The sequence below is a fragment of the Coptis chinensis genome, chromosome 8 (genome assembly GCF_015680905.1).
Source record: "Coptis chinensis isolate HL-2020 chromosome 8, ASM1568090v1, whole genome shotgun sequence".
Classification (NCBI taxonomy): Eukaryota; Viridiplantae; Streptophyta; class Magnoliopsida; order Ranunculales; family Ranunculaceae; genus Coptis; species Coptis chinensis.
In genome coordinates this window covers 14,490,133-14,506,365 of record NC_141463.1, presented here as the reverse complement: position 1 = coordinate 14,506,365, position 16,233 = coordinate 14,490,133, and the positions used below count along the sequence as shown (strand labels likewise).

General features: G+C 35.3%; 1 protein-coding gene and 2 long non-coding RNA genes across 3 annotated transcripts; all 3 read right to left on the bottom strand.

Annotated features, from left to right (window-relative positions):
- Positions 1-5,275: 5,275 nt before the first annotated feature.
- LOC147480127 (replication protein A 70 kDa DNA-binding subunit E-like) lies at positions 5,276-6,495 on the bottom strand. Its single transcript, XM_086581333.1, has 6 exons — positions 6,271-6,495; positions 6,080-6,200; positions 5,845-5,993; positions 5,675-5,758; positions 5,490-5,581; positions 5,276-5,385 (listed from the first exon to the last, which is right to left on the bottom strand). The coding sequence occupies exons 1-4, from the start codon at positions 6,426-6,428 to the stop codon at positions 5,743-5,745; spliced, it is 444 nt and encodes a 147-aa protein (XP_086437459.1). The 5' UTR covers positions 6,429-6,495; the 3' UTR covers positions 5,276-5,385; positions 5,490-5,581; positions 5,675-5,742.
- Positions 6,496-9,379: 2,884 nt separating this feature from the next.
- On the bottom strand, positions 9,380-11,068 carry LOC147480126 (uncharacterized). The gene is made up of 3 exons (XR_015206281.1): positions 9,994-11,068; positions 9,831-9,897; positions 9,380-9,695 (listed from the first exon to the last, which is right to left on the bottom strand). It is a non-coding gene; the product is annotated as an uncharacterized LOC147480126 (long non-coding RNA).
- Positions 11,069-13,208: 2,140 nt separating this feature from the next.
- LOC147480125 (uncharacterized) lies at positions 13,209-14,808 on the bottom strand. Its single transcript, XR_015206280.1, has 3 exons — positions 14,506-14,808; positions 13,475-13,812; positions 13,209-13,368 (listed from the first exon to the last, which is right to left on the bottom strand). It is a non-coding gene; the product is annotated as an uncharacterized LOC147480125 (long non-coding RNA).
- Between the last annotated feature and the right edge of the window lie 1,425 nt (positions 14,809-16,233).

Below are 16,233 nucleotides of genomic sequence, written 5' to 3'. Positions count from 1 at the left end.
GCGGTGCTTACATAGATTTGGCTTCCGTGTGAGGATTTACGGTGTCGCGGCATCCCGCCGGGGTGGTTACGCATCGGAGTGGCTCATTATGTAAAGGGAGGCATGTGGATGTACATGTTCGGCGTTGGGTAGCGATTGTGGTAGCCAGGGAAACTAGGTAAGACATAGATCTGACGTGATTTTAGGGACACGAAAGAAAACCTTAATTAATATAATTATGGTAATATATTTGTTAATGATGTATATGTAGATAGATGATTATATATGGTTTTGCGTAAGGGTGGGTCAAACTAATTACTTGGCGAGAAGACGACCCACTCTGTGATTGAGCATGAAATGAGGTACGTATATAATATGTTTGTTTGGTTATTTGTTTAGTTGAACCTAAGGCACCTCGATGGAGGAACTACATGCCTTATTTATTATGTGTATAGTTTGTTGTGTGGTTAGTGGGAAGTTAAGGCGCCTCAGTGGAGGAACTACCTGCCTTAATTATTATTCTTAAGGATGTTGTATTTGTCGTTGAAAGTTAAGGCGCCTCGGTGGAGGAACTAACTGCCTTGTGGATTGTGTTTATATTTGTATATGTATATGTTGTTTTTAGGGCTACTCACACCAAAGATTGTTTATAATCTTGACCCGATTTGCATGTTTGCTTATCGGGTGTGTTCATTAAATGAACATAGTTGATAAGTCTTGACAGTTTAGTGATGAAGAAGATTGGTTCTTTGCTTGTGGTTTTGCGTTAGCATTGCATCTCGTGGATAAGTTTTGTTTTCCCTTGAGGTGATATAGATTTTCAGTTGAGATAAGGTTATTTGCATTTGCATTTTCATTTGTAAATTGTTTTTGGTAATGAAGATGACTGTTGTTTAAGTTAAAATTTTTATTGGTTTTAATTATCCACATATTTTAAAACTGTTTATGGATTTTTGGGAGTGGAGAGTGCGTCACACCTCGGAAATCGAAGAGTCGGAGACAAATAATGTTTTTCCGAATTCTGTCGAAATTCGGGGTGTGACAGTTAAGGTAACTTTTCCATTATGCGACTCAATTCGTAGACATTGCGAAAAAACTTGCACAACGGATAGTCAGTATAAACTTCGATTGTTCTTTCCTGAAAATAAGCTTAAGACATCTGGCAGCAAGAAACAAGGCCAATGCAATTTTCTCAATGCAAGAATGCTTCGATTCAACTGATATAAGAGTCTTGCTAACAAAGAATATGAGACGACTACCGACACTATCAAACGACAATGAACAAATATGAATTGGAAATATTTTGCTGAGATTCGTGAAAAGTAACCAGTCGCGGTTTGTATTTATCATCTTGAACTCATGGATAACCATTGCGAACAACGAGAATCTAATCATCACCACGTAAACGATCCCACACGCAACAATGTTGTTAGCGTGTTACGTTATAGTGTGACAGATACAACACCATTTTCAAAAACTCGTGGATTACCGAACGTTGGGAACAACAGAATCTTATCCTCACTACGTAAACGATCCCACATGCTACGATGTCGTTGGCTTGTGTTATATTGTGGTGCGATAGATGTCACATCATCTTTGAGTGGAATGATTCATTTCAGACGACGCTTGTAGTAACTGTTCTATTTCCGATCCGTACACGTTTGAACTTTCAAAGAAGTGATTCTCGAGGCATTTGACTTATATTATCAGTATCAGATTGCGGAGACCATATATTCGTGAAAAAGTAGTAATGTCGCGTGGCGTTGAAGAGGAGTAATACAGATTGATTTTTTTTTTTTTTTTTTTGTCTGTTGTCGCCAGGTTGACCTTGAACATCATGGTTGGGTTGATCAACAGTAATTGTATTGGGAACTTGAGCTTTTTTAGTATTCGTGATAATTTTTGCAGAACGTGATCGAAGGTGTTGAATAAGAACAGCAAACGGCACAAATTATGTTTCGACCAAATATGATCAAAACACTAAGTAGTGACGAAAGAGGTGAATAACGTAAAAGAGTAGTGAGAAAAGTGATGGTGATTGAGTGAATGATTAGACTATAACTTTTGGTTGTCTATATACCCAAATTATCAATGAGATCAAGTCTCAAGAACGTAGTTCTGTATGAAAAATAGTTTAGTATTTATATTTGTATAGTAAAGATTTCTTGTAGCTCAAGTAATTACAATTGAACCTGACTTCATTGATGATTATCTCTTTGATATGAAACGAATCTAGACATAAATTAATATACGTAAGTGGCAAGCCATGTGGTTAACGTTCAGCCTTAGACACATGAGTTAATGGGCCTGTACATTGATCTATGATATTGCAAATTGGGCTTTAGCCTTGCCGATTAAATGAATAAAGTGGAGACCCCTAGCCTACTAATAGACGTTTGCCACGTAGGTGGGGGTCGAAACAGTTTCCTTAAGGCTCAGGATTTATGATAATGACCTTGACATTGGCAAATGAAGATGGGGTTTATGAAAGAGTTATGATTATCAACAATGTTATTTGTACTTTTGCTATATTTTTTTTGTACTTAACATACTTTTGTGGGTGCTCTTTTTGGTACTGTTTTGATGTCCTCATTCAAACCACTGGTGGAAGTTTGATTATGTATATGTTTTTCATATTGTTCTTATTTCATTTGCTTAAATTGGTGTTCTTCTATGTTTAAGTCCATTTAGATGAATGAGTCTAGAGGTTATGTGCAAATCACTATCAAATTTATTGAATGACAGTTAGCCTTTTAACAGGATCCAAAACATTGAAAAGTCGTCCAATAATGGGGAGGTTCTGTCCAAACTACCCCTCAGGTGGTTCAAGTTAGTGTCATGTTGAGTTTCTCAACCTAATAATCATTCTTGACCATAGCCCGTATAATACAATCAAGGGGAAGGGGGTGGGGGTGTTCAAGTTGCTTCTACAAAGTTAGTGCCGCAAGCAACTCTATATCAGTGTCGTACGACACAGGCATACCCTAGCATAAAAAGTTATAGAACAAAAAACCTATGATATAGAAAATCCAACTTAAACCAACTTTCCCATGATATAGTTTTAGCATAGTCATGGGCGCTTTTGGGTTTTTGAAATTTTATATGTTTTTTATTTGACTTATAATAGATTATATCGCAATGAGGCTATGATTGCATTTTGGTGATTGTTGGATATGTTTATTTTTTTAATTTCACTTAAATATGTATTTAGTTATTAGTTATTTGTGGCATATTACCTATTGGAAGAGAAAATCTAATTCGGAATTATCACCTGATTAGTTTTTGATTAATCTATGACTAGTGGAGGGCACGTGCTACGCACGTGAATGATGGCAAGTATATTGTAATTTGTTATGGTAAAGATCGCAATTTGATTATTATTATTGAAAGAACTAATTTACAACACATTCGAAAGTATTTTTAATGCCACAAAGTTAGAGCACCATCAATCATACACTCTTTCACTGGTGCAGTTCTTTATTCCATTTCTCATATGACTTCTCCAGCACTCACTACACTTTGAGATAATCTCAGAACTTAATAAACAAATAAAATGGTTGGAAATCTAGTTTGAGTATCTATCTAGGTTCTATTACGATGGTATTGTAATATATGAATTGTAACGTAATAGTTTCTAGGTTCCCTTCTTTGCTGCAACATCCGCGATCAAATCATCGGCCTCTCGCAAATGTATGTGAGATGCACCAAGATCGGGGTCAAGTTTTTGGGCTGCCCTCTTCCATCTTGCTGTTAGGGTCCATGGAATGGTAGTTTTCTAAATAGGGAATTGCCGACATAGAGATGAGATTGAAATTGAGATCTTTGTCGGTTGAGACACGTGCATTTGGTCTCTTTGATTGGGTTCTCGTGAAGAGAATGATGAGATGATCTTGGTGTATGATTACACGGGCAATGGCACTCTAAGGGAGCATATATATATAAGAGCAACAGCCCTCAACTCTCATGGAAGCAAAGGTTGGGGATTTGCATTGGAGCCGCTAGAGGACTTTACTACCTTCATACAAAGCCAAGTACACCATCATTCACTCGGATGTAAAGACCACCAATATTCTCGGTGGACTACAATTGGGTCGCCAAGGTATCAGATTTTGGACTCTCAAAAACAGGTCAAAATCTCAACCGGACCATGTTAGTACTGTGGGTGAAAGGGAGCTTTGGTTACTTGGATCCCGAAAGTATTCCGACGACAGGCCAGTTGACGGACAAATCGATACTCTTTTCGGTGTTGTCCGCTTTGAGGTCTTATGTGCAAGGCCTGCACTAAACCCTACCCTTCCAAAGGAGCAAGTAAGTCTAGATGATTGGGCTCTGCCGCCAAAGGAAGGGAATTCTCGAGGACATTATCGATCCCAGCTAAAGGGAAAGGTGAACCCCGAAAGTGCTTAAACAAATTTGCCGAAAACAAATGAGAAATGATTATCCGATCAAGGGAAGGATCGCCCATCTATGGGTGACGTGTTGTGGAACCTTGAGTTTGCTCTCCAGTTGCATGAAAATCCAAATGGTGCAAGCCTCACTGCAGATGAAAGGTCTAGTAGAACAACTGGAGCCATTAACGATGGGACTAATGGAAGCAATGGAGGCAAGAGCTCCATTGGACGAAAGTCCTTCCTATATTCCTTAGAATGATGGGTGATCCGATATCGAGGCTCAATGACTTTCGGTTCTCCCAAATATGACTGTCTCCCATTAGCTTCGGCTGCTTAGACTACAGACTACAGACTACACATCACACACCATACATATGAAGTAGCGTTGATAGAGGATGTGCATGCAGTTTCATCTATGCCCAAGATATTCACTTCTTACGTTGCCCAAGACAAGAATGAGGGCAACAGCACAACTTCGACACATATCCAACATGACATTTTAACCAGTATTATATTACATAGATGATAGATCGATCCATTGCCACTATAGAATTCGATATTATGCGATACTATAGCCACTAAAACATACTTGCGACCCATTGTGTACCATTACAAAAGGTCAAATAAGTCAAATCACAACAAATAACAAAGCCACATCAAGGGCTTGTCTCCAGTTCATGTTGAATATGATACAAAATCTTACATACACAAGACGGTCTCCTACACTATGGAAAGGTCTAGTAGAACAACTGGAGCCATTAACAGTGGGACTAATGGAAGCAATGGAGGCAAGAGCTCAATAGATGAACAACAAAGACTTTTTATTGAAATAGTTTACATTATTGAACCAATTGACATCACATGACCACCAAGGGTTCTAGATGTCTGTTCAGACATTTATTGAAATAGAAAATATTCAGAGTCATCATCTCCTAAAATATATAATTAATTAAGTATATATTACAAAATCTTTTCTTTTAATCTTCTTCCACTTAGCACGCACCAAGCTTGATTCCTCAGAAAACAAAGCATAAATATTAATATCAGTTTCAAAAGGTAATAGATAAATATTTAAGGTTGCTATTTAATGCATTTAATGGATGTCGAAACATGCAATACCTTAGTCATATTTCTTCCGCATTCTCTTATATTTTATGGCGTTTGGTGGTTAAACATTCTGAAGTATTATCCCCTTTTGTAGCAGGAAATTCCTATCATACGTTGTAATAAAATGTGAGTATAACAATATGTATACTAAATTTTTAAAAGCATATGTGGAATAGAAGTGTGACAGTGAACCTAACCTCACATTCAATTACTTCTATGTTTGAAGTACCACATTCCAATTGTGTACTAAGATCTTCATTTGCTTTCAATGTGTTTGTACCCTATATATACACAATAATGTATTTGTTTAAATATATAGATATCTTGATATGCACATTATAATACAAAATGTTAGAATATATTTTACCGTTTCAAATTGGTCCGAAACACTCTAGTAGTTGTCAATGACTGCCTCACTTCACCTCGAAAGTCAGATTCATTGACTTTTAGTTCAAACACAAATGAGCAGCCAATTAGCTTGTTCAATATGTCTTTAACAACTTGAGATCCATTTGGCTGTCCAAAAAAAAATGAGTTAAAAGGAATAGAGTTATTTTATTATGCAGTACACTATGTGCTAAAAAGGATAATATTTGATTTACCGATTGATTGATATCTTTCAACTCAGATGCAGATTGTTGCACTAACGACTCAGCCTTATTTCCAAATACAGTCATTTCTGAGGTATCCGTATGATCCTTAATTCGTACTCGTAAATGAAACCTGATGCTTTTTTTAGTAAGAAGATTGCACTAAAAAAGATTGACGCATTGAAATATGTTATTATTTATACCTTGGTATTGGAGATGAGACAAATTTATTGCATTTGTTGCACCATTGATCAACCAGTTTCTTCCGACATTTATTCTTATCGCACGAGTCGTAATAAGGTTCATATGCATGTATTACTTCACAAATTGTTGCTGCACATGTAAAGCTTCTTCCCTGCATATCGCAATTCTTATAACTCACACACACCAAGTTATTCTAATATTAATGTATACTAACCTTGCATATATTATAAATTATATATGCATTAACTTTAGTGGTTTCAGACAGCAATTTCTGAAAAGCGTCTTTCTATTCCTTACGATCTCTCTTCCACATTTGATTGAGTTGATGAAGAACCAATCAACAGCTCAACTTTTCCATCGTCAAAACTGTATAATCGTGGAAAACAATCATGAAAGGATTTCATGTATCAACAACAATACACTATCAATGTGAAGACCATGTCTAGGAATTCATCGAAAAAAATAAAGAAATAAAAAAGAGCACCTGTTCATGATACTTCTAACTTCTGGATTTCCAAGTTAAATAACAATTGAGTTGAATTTGTCGATGAGAAATGGTATTCATCTGTATTAACAATACTTATTAAATTATAAGCAAGAAGGGGTAAAATAAATGATAAGCTTGAACATTACCAAAGAATTCCCCGATAATCGGTGAAGTGACAACCAAAACAGGACCACTTGTAGCAGTTTCAATCACATCTTTGTCTATTAAATTGATCTGTATTTCCCCGAGGGGTAACCTTAGCTTCGCTTCCGCTGGTTGTTATTGTAGACGTTAGCATGTAGGTATATTTAAGAAAATAGACAAAATATGCTAACAAATTATATAAGCAAGAAAGGAGAAATGAATACCGGCCGTTGTCCAAATAAATTTCTCCGAGTGTGTGCGCCTTTGTGGTCTCCATTATTTCTGAAATTTTTGTTAATCTTCCATAGGCATCTGCAAATCGAAAAGTTGTGTTAAAATAATGATCTAAACCGATAACTTTATAAATAGACAATGATTAAATACCCGAAAGCAGTTTCTAATATCACGAAACGAATTCGCTAAATCGCCAAATTCGAGAAAATCAAAGTCATACATTGGGATTTCGAATGTATTCCATTAATTGTCTTAACAATTGTGTCCCAATTGAAAAAAAGCCTACACTTGTTTGAACAGGACGATAGTCATTGAGAACTGATGTAACACTAAAGTTTTCAATGTGAAGAACCCGTCCTTCTTGTAGAAGAGGCGATAGTGATTGTGCATGCCGTTTGAACAGTAGCATGTACTTGAACTCCCCGTAATATTAATACAAAAAAAGATCATAAGGTTTAAGTTGTTTTATCATTGTGTATTAAGAAATGATTAAAATAATAGTTTAACTTTTTGCTACTTACAGTTTCATCAATTAATATCATATCTATCCTCATGTTGCCTATTTGTTTGTCTAACGGAATGTTTTGATCAAGAACATTCCATTTTCTAGATAGTCGAACCTTGATTTTGCAACTATCCATTCCAAATGTGATATGTCGGATAAAGGATGATATCGAGTCTCTTCCATATCCATTTGAACCAAGAATAAGCGAGGAAGCCGGCGTCAATAAATTCATCAAACGATCATGGAGGCAGAGAGCATACAAAATTAATGTTGGAATTTTGAAATGAAAATATATATCTAAAGCAATATACCTTTTCCATAAAAAGTGATGTAGTTTCTCGGGTTTATGAGGATAGTATAGGTTATTTTGTCGATCTCCTCCCTTGGTCAGAAAGAGAGACAAAGAGGATTAAATTAAGAACGAGAGATTTGAACTTAAGTAGAAGCCCATATTTATAGTGACAATAACATTTCTAATGAGAACAGTTATAAACGGTTTTTTTTGTAGCAACCGATTGGAAGTTGGCAACGTTTGGAAAGTTTGAACACATTTGAACGGACACATTTGAAAGGGTTCCATGTGTTGGTATACATGGACATAGGAGAATGGGCTATTTGAAAGTGATACACTTGTTATTTGACAAATTTCCATTATGCCTATTCAGGAGGTTTTAAGTTTTGTACATATGTCGGTCAGGTTACAATACTTATGCCAAATTCCAAATTCTATTTGAGTAACCAATTTTTTATTTGGAGAAGTAGAATTGCCAATTTAAAAGGTAGAGTAATATCCGGTGCTAAAAATTAAAGTGAATATAAATATTGTGAACCATGACTTTGAAGTGAAATTATCTAATAAAGCCTTTGAAATAATTGACAACAAAACCATGCCGAAATGATAGGGTCTACAATGTTTCAAAAGCGATTAATACTTTTAATGGTAGCAGATAAGAATACAATTTTCATATGATGGATCATTTTTCAAACATGATTGTCATTTTGCATCTCGGAAATATTCTGAGAGTGTAAAATCTCGAGGAATTTATTCTTCACAGACTGCCAACATCAAAATTGCCACTATGGTAAATTTCCCAGTGCAAATGTGAAATTGCCAATTTTAATCTTATTAACGTGTCCGTGTCAGACACATATTGTATGTAATTTATCTCGAATTTTGATATTTTGCCGTGTCCAACAATTCTTATCTGTGTCCAATCCAATACGGAGTGTCAATGGAACCTAGTTTTATTTCTACTCGAGAGGGAAATTTGCAAAGCGTAACACTTGATTGGTTGTGGCTCTAGGCAAATGGTGGTCTCCTGAATAAATAATTTCTGATAGTGATAGAATTGAAGCGTCTTCCACAATATTTGAGTTAGTATTAAAGCTACTCTTGCTGAGTTAGTATCAATTGGGTGCAGTCCTGTAGCCTTCAAGAAATTTCTTGAAGTACAAAGATATGTAGTAACAACTTGTCGAGTTATAGAGCCTTCTTTAATTAGTACAGAAAACCGTCATTGTTTTTCATTTTCTGTAGTCTTATAACCATCTCTTCTAAGAAAATGATCATTTTGTTTGGGTGGTTTTGGTGTTGCTAATGCGAGTTACTTGCACCGCAACTGAACATGTGTCCGTTTACATTGCCCAGAGAGCAATGTTAGCAACATGTACGCTAATGTTGGACCATCATGCTTTATGATATCTAGAATCAGAAGATCACTCTGTTTTGATCACTGTGGAACAAAAGTTACTAACTGAAGTAAAAAACTCAAGCTAAAGACATGGAGTCGCAAAATCTATTAGTTGTACACTTTTGTTTTTATACTTTTCCAATGAAACGAACGTATCGATTGGATCCCTATAAGAAAGTAACTTGTACATGCTTAGATCTTGAATAGATAAAGGTTGACATGTGTGGCATCAAACAAAAAGGCCACATAGTGTTTGATAAGCATGTACTTCCGATTCTCGCTTTACGGGTCTTGAACTTGTAAAGTGCAGCTTTAAGTTCGGGTGACCTACATAGTGTCTGGTGAAGCTCTTCGAAAGGATTCCTGTACAGATTATAATGATAGTACAATAATGTCAGCTATAACCATAATAAAAATGACAAAATAAAAGGTACACTATACTCAGAAGGTTATATAAGAATCTGCGAAAATGCCCCTTTTACTATAAGTGTAACGTACCTAACCGAGTAATTTGGGTTTGGGTTGAGGAACTTGCAATGCAGAGGAGATTACATCAGCTGCCTAACTGATTAAAGATGTAAGTGAAAAAAGACGATTAGCCAAAGAAAATAATAACATTAACAATAATAATAATCAAGAATAATAGTGAGAGAGACATTACCTGTTACTGATTATTGGGAATGAGATGATTCTTCATCACCATTTGAAAACAATATGTCCCGATACACTCCACATTTCTTGTATATGTTCCACTATGTCTAGGTAAGTTTCCATTTTTCACCAAAACTTTTGTGTTATTCCTTGAAACGCCCCTCGATAATGCAACATATAGTTGTCCATGTGTAAAAACATGATCATCAAGATATATACCGACAACTGGAATAGTTTGTCCTTGCGATTTGTTAATAGTCAAAGCAAAGCTAAGTTTAACTGGAAACTGTTTTCTTGTGAAAGTGAAGGGCATCTGTTCATTTTCCTTTGGTTTGAGAGGTATACGTGGTATAAACTCTCGTTTACCTCTAAATTGTCCAGATGCAATTTCAGCATATATAGAATTGTCATAAAACCGAAGACAAATTAATCTAGTACCATTACAAAATCCTATACTTGGATTAATGTTCCTAAGAAGCATGATGGGACAACCTTTTTTTAATACTAATTCATGGGGTGGCAATCCCCCAGGAGCAATAGAATTTAAGAATTCTTGTTGATATAAGCTACGAACATCATCAGGAACGCTATCAAATGAATAATATATTGTTTCTTCCCCTGGAAAAAGTCTAATAACTTTGTTGTTAAGTTTATCTACAACATCATTTCTTGGTGCTAATAACGCTCTGTTAACAACGTAGTCACTATTACATCCATTAAGACTTAGAGAGGGATAAACAAAATTTATTAACGCATCTATCGATTGTTCACCAGTCCATTGTATTATCATATCATCTGGCAATCTAATCATGTCATCAATCACATAAGGTTCTTCACCATTACCAATACGAACAGAAATTCAGCAAACATTGGATCGTTTCTAGCACGATTTTTTTGGTTTAAATGAATAATTTCAACTTTTGACCAAAACAAAGACTTGATTACAGATGCATCAATAGTTTGAGCTATAGTAGAACGAGGAACTACTGGAAGTGTTTGACGGAAATCACCTCCAAGAACTAAGACTTTCCCACCAAAAAAAAAAAAATCGAGTCCTCGTAAAGTCTTTTAAGGATGTATCTACAAACCTCAAAGGCATGTCGATGAGCCATAGTTGCCTCATCCCAAATAAGTATGTCCATAAGACACAAAAAGCTTGGCAACATCGACATCGTTTGCTAAATCTACAACCGGATGAACCATCTATGTTAATTGGAATGCCAAATCTAGAATGTGCGGTTAGTCCCCGTGTAACGATATTGCCGCAATTCGATGTTGCAGTTGCAATTGCAATATGACCTTCATTCCTTAAGTAAGCAAGAATTGCTCGATATAAGAAAGTTTTGCCTTTGGCCTCCCCGGTCCATCTATGAAAAAAATAGAATTTCTTTTTTTCTTTAACAGATGGAATGATCCTATCAAAAGCCAATCTTTGTTCAACATTTAGGTTTTGAATGGCCATGATATCTTCTTCCGGGATTTCCAAAGATATCTCTTCATTTATTAATTGTGATAAACCACTATCATGATTATTGTTCATAGTAATTTTGGGGAGATCGTGTCGGAAATACCTTTACCGCTCTCGAACTTGGCCTAAAATATTATCAAGATCTTTAAGCAAGCGATTAACCGAATTATCAACATTAGCATTTCCATCGCTTGATGAGGCATAGTCCTCTATCATAAAAGGATGAAACTCATCCCATAAGTCTCGTGACACCATTTGGTATGGGTAATAGACTAATATTGTAGCAAACAATTGTCTCAAAGCGGAAGGCATATGTGTAGTTGCCCTCTCTCGGACAACTCTTAATGCTATCGTCGGGTTTCAAGCAAGCCTCTTTTTTTCACGATTCTTTAAAAGTAGAACACGGTGTGCCATTCACTATTAACAAATCATCAAAAGATGTCGGACCTCGGACATGGAGCAATAATAGGCGTAAATAATAGCGTTCTCCCCTCGGAGGGAGACATCAGATTCATTCTTCCTATCGTGCGTCGATTGAGATTGCGTCGTATCCACTCTTTTCTTTTGAGATCCCAATAAAAATATTCTGGAAATTCCAAGTAAAGAAATTTCCGTGCTTCTTCAAAAATACTATTAGTTTTAAAAAACTCGGTAAGCATTGTCTTGGATCTATGCTCGTTATCTACTATATCTTTAACTTTCTCATGCCTATAGTAAGTAACTTGTTGTCTATTAGGCAAATGTAACTCTACAAAGCTACAAATGTAAGAAATATTCCATTCAAAGGGAACTTATAAAGTCTCCAAAAGATTCATGTGGGCAGATCCATCTCGCATTAACAAATTCAGATATCTCGTCCTGACCTCCACATGACTTAGTACTAACCCCAAACGACACCCTATCTGGACCTTTATAGACATACTTATATAAATATTTAATAGAAGTTATACTGGAACAAATCTCGACATTTATATGACAATCATATTTTAAAAGCAAATAAGGATTGTATGGAATTACCCAACGATTATCTAGCGTATGTTTTCCTTTAGGGACATGCCTCCCATTATCACGTCTCATATATGCGGCATATGAATTCGTACCTAGTGAAGTAACGAAGCAAATGCTTTTGGAAATCCACTTTTACAACGTCTATCTTTCATACAAACAAAGATTCATATTTTTAATTCCACATGCATTATGCATCATATGCTTTACAACCATTATACAAATCGTGCTCGATCTCGGGATCGAATTTCAGCAGATACTATTTCATCTATATCTTGAGGATTTTTTATTTTGTCATTTTCATCAAGGATGAGCAATATATGAGCATGGGGCAGTCCTCTTTTTTGAAATTCTATAACATGAACTTGTGCAATAACCCTGCCTAATATATGCTTGCGAAATAGGTCATCTTTTAATTCTTCTAACGATGAATGAAATAGTCTAGTGATCGCATCGTCTATCTTGTGTACAGTGACCAAAATCTATCTCTAATAATTGAGGACCAAGATTGATTGCATGTAATGATAATAAATAAATCAGGTTTTCCGTACCTCCTTACTAATCCCATAGCATCTTGATAACGGTGATGCATATCACGTGGACTACCCGTATAAGAGGATGGAAGTATCGTTCTTCTACCAATATTGCCTAGTTATCACAATTAAATATATTAGGTAACTATAACATAACAAAACAAATTAATATGAAAACTGCACAAAAAGTGTCATACACGCATTGGTTTCTCCGAATTTAGAGCATCTTGTAAACCTTGATACAATTCAAATTAATGTTTGCCTGATTATCACGATAATATCTGAGTGCCATTGTTTCTATTTTTACACGGATGTCAACAACAAATTGTTGAAGAAGGCGACAACCAAGAAGAAACAAAGATACCTCGCAAGGACGAATCTGGAATATATAATGAAAGAATTATTTATAATTATAAAATGAATTTGATTTTAAAAAGGGAAGACAGTAAAATATCGCAAAAAGCAAAGAAGAAATTTATATTTACTTGAAGAATATAAGAATAGTAAGCGCGACAACTAATTCTTCTCGTACTACTACGATGTACACTCAGGTCCCACCCATATTCACCGAATGGCAATAAAAGAGGATATTGCAATGGATCGTAATATCCCGCGGTGTCTGGAATTGGACGAATATGGCCTGTTTGTGTTTGAACTATTATATCTCTTGGTTCCAATAGTTCTGGATCATTATCACCAATCAAGACAGCGGCAACTTGCGATTCTGTTGGCAATGTGTGTTCCCTACGATCAATTTTCAACTCTTTAATGATTAGTCTGCATTGTTGTAAGTCGTCCCTCTGTCCAATTTGCCTAAACACACCTACAAATGGATTATTGCAATTATCCAAGATAGATTTTATCTTAGAAATAATGTGTATATTTAAATTTTCATTTTCAGCATGACGATTTTCAATCTCATGATCAGTGTCAAAGATATACAGTTGCAAAAATCTAGGTTTGCTACCAGGTGTTGGTAAGAGGCTCCCTATTTTATGATAAATAGAACCTCGTGCACTTATATATGAAAAACACCATCCCTACCACTTGCAATTTTTATCCGTCAACACCCATCAAGTAAATGAAAAAATATGATTGTAAGAACGTATGTTTTCTCTAAAATGTTGTCCACATTCACCTTGATCAAGAAACAACTCTTTTAGTTCATCTGGTGCTGTTGGCCTTGGAAGATTTATTCTACCTTTAGAACAACAAATTTCTGGGGTTTCATGAATAAATCGTTTTGCTCCACAATATTGACAAATAGTCGGAGTGGGTATCATGTAAGGGGTGAAGTTATGATCCAGAATGAATCCTCTCGCGCATCTATAAAACCCTTTGCTAATCCTAGAAGTTTGTGTTGATGCTATACGCGTAGACAATGTATTTGAGCTTTGAATGTGGTGAACTAAATAACAAAACGTAGATTGACTGTGTTAGAAAACTATAATGACCAACATGCATTAAATTATAATGTAGATAATTAATAGAGAAAATTTTGATGATAATTTTGTACCTCTAGTTGTAAGATTATGTAATATGTCTGTATCTTGAGAACTCCTATTCCTTGCTTGCCGGCGAATATGTAAAAGACGCATCCTAATAGGATTTGTAGAATTGTTGTTCAATCCTGCATGAGAGGGTTTTTTTTTTTAAATGTATATATCTATTATAACGAAAGTTATGGTTGTATTTGCGCATGAGGTTTAAAAATGATGGGAAACATTAGAAAATTTCAATATTTATTTGAGACATGACTACATATAATATGGACTTCTTATTAGTGTCTTTATACTGTTTCACTAATTCAATTTTAACCCTAAAAAATATTTTCATTATGCTTAAATAAAATTCAACATCGGAAGCATAATGAATCCTTAAAAATAAAATGCATGTTAGAAAAAAAAGTAAAACTAAATAATTTTTTTAATAAGAAAGGCCATTCAGAGTAGTAGAGTTGTACTGCCGTTTGGTTTACATTGGTGATATAGCGATTTCTATCCCTAATCATACGGGTATTTCACATTTCATTCTCGGGGATCCATTGCTGGTGTCTCTGAAGCCGATCAACACTTTTCATTATCTGTTATCCATATTACTTAGAAAATCAGAGTACCATAAAACCGGGAAAAATAATAATAAAAAAAGAATAAGATTTAAGAAGCTAATGAGAAGAAAATAAGAAAATTCGAGATCGATGTTACCCAAACATTGATAAACAGCAGAATCGAAAACCCGTTGAGAAGACTATCTAAATTCTAGAAGTTTATAGCGAAGCTTAAGCATAAATAAATCAGAAAATTGAAATTAGGAATAGTAAAATGTTTAAATTCACTGAACTCACCTCTTCCATTGCAATTGAATAGAGGTGATTTAGTTGAACATGATTTACTACTACTTAACCCAATGCAGCACGTTAAAGGTAAATCACATGAAATAACTTAAAAAATTGGGGGCTTCATTAAAGATTAAGAAAAGCATATAAATATAATAATATAAACAGGAACAACTTTGTTTGTTACAACCACTAATGGCGACTTGGTGAATGACATCAAACAACGAGCGTACCATCACGCGGTGTATAAACATGCTTTTCAATCTGCTAATCTTCGTAATTGATCACTGTTCAACATCATTGGCCGATAGATAGGAAAACAAAATAACGCTAAACTAATAGAAAAATAGCATGTAGAAGATCAGGCAATAATTGGGCATGGGTATTTCTTTTTGCCATAAGCGAACATTAAAAGTAAAACGTTTGATTACAAAAAGCAAGCCGTTTTTGTTCAACAGCACAATCTCAAGAGCATGTGTTCAAAGTAAAAATAGAAACTTAATTTAAGAGGAATGGGTAAAACACCATACCATTGCGCTCGAAACGGGAAGTTGTGAATCACAATTGATGAAATAGAAGTGCTCTGAAATCAGAACGATCCTTAATATTGAAATGTAAAATTCAAAATTGACTCTCTCCTCTTTGATTTTCAGAACTCCAAGCGCGACAGGAAAGGGATTGGATTATTTTGAAGAACAGAAACAGATAGATTTTTCAGACGGTCGAATATGGGAAAAAGGAGATGGGATGGTCAGAAGAAACACTCTTAGAATTGAGAGAGAGAGAGAGCGCTGTCTGTGTGATAAGAAGAGTCGGGATTTTTAGAGCATAACTGTTTTTTTTTTCAAATTACCGGAATGCCCCAATGTTTAAAGGGCATTAAGAGTTTGAGTGGTGAAAGTTTTCGGA

Coding starts and splice junctions, on each gene's coding strand:
- LOC147480127 (XM_086581333.1), bottom strand. CDS start 6,428: ATGCAGGGAAGAAGCTTTACATGTGCAGCAACAATTTGTGAAGTAATA. Junction 6,201..6,270: donor GTCTCATCTCCAATACCAAG/GTATAAATAATA, acceptor AAAAAGCATCAG/GTTTCATTTACGAGTACGAA. Junction 5,994..6,079: donor TGAAAGATATCAATCAATCG/GTAAATCAAATA, acceptor TTTTTTGGACAG/CCAAATGGATCTCAAGTTGT.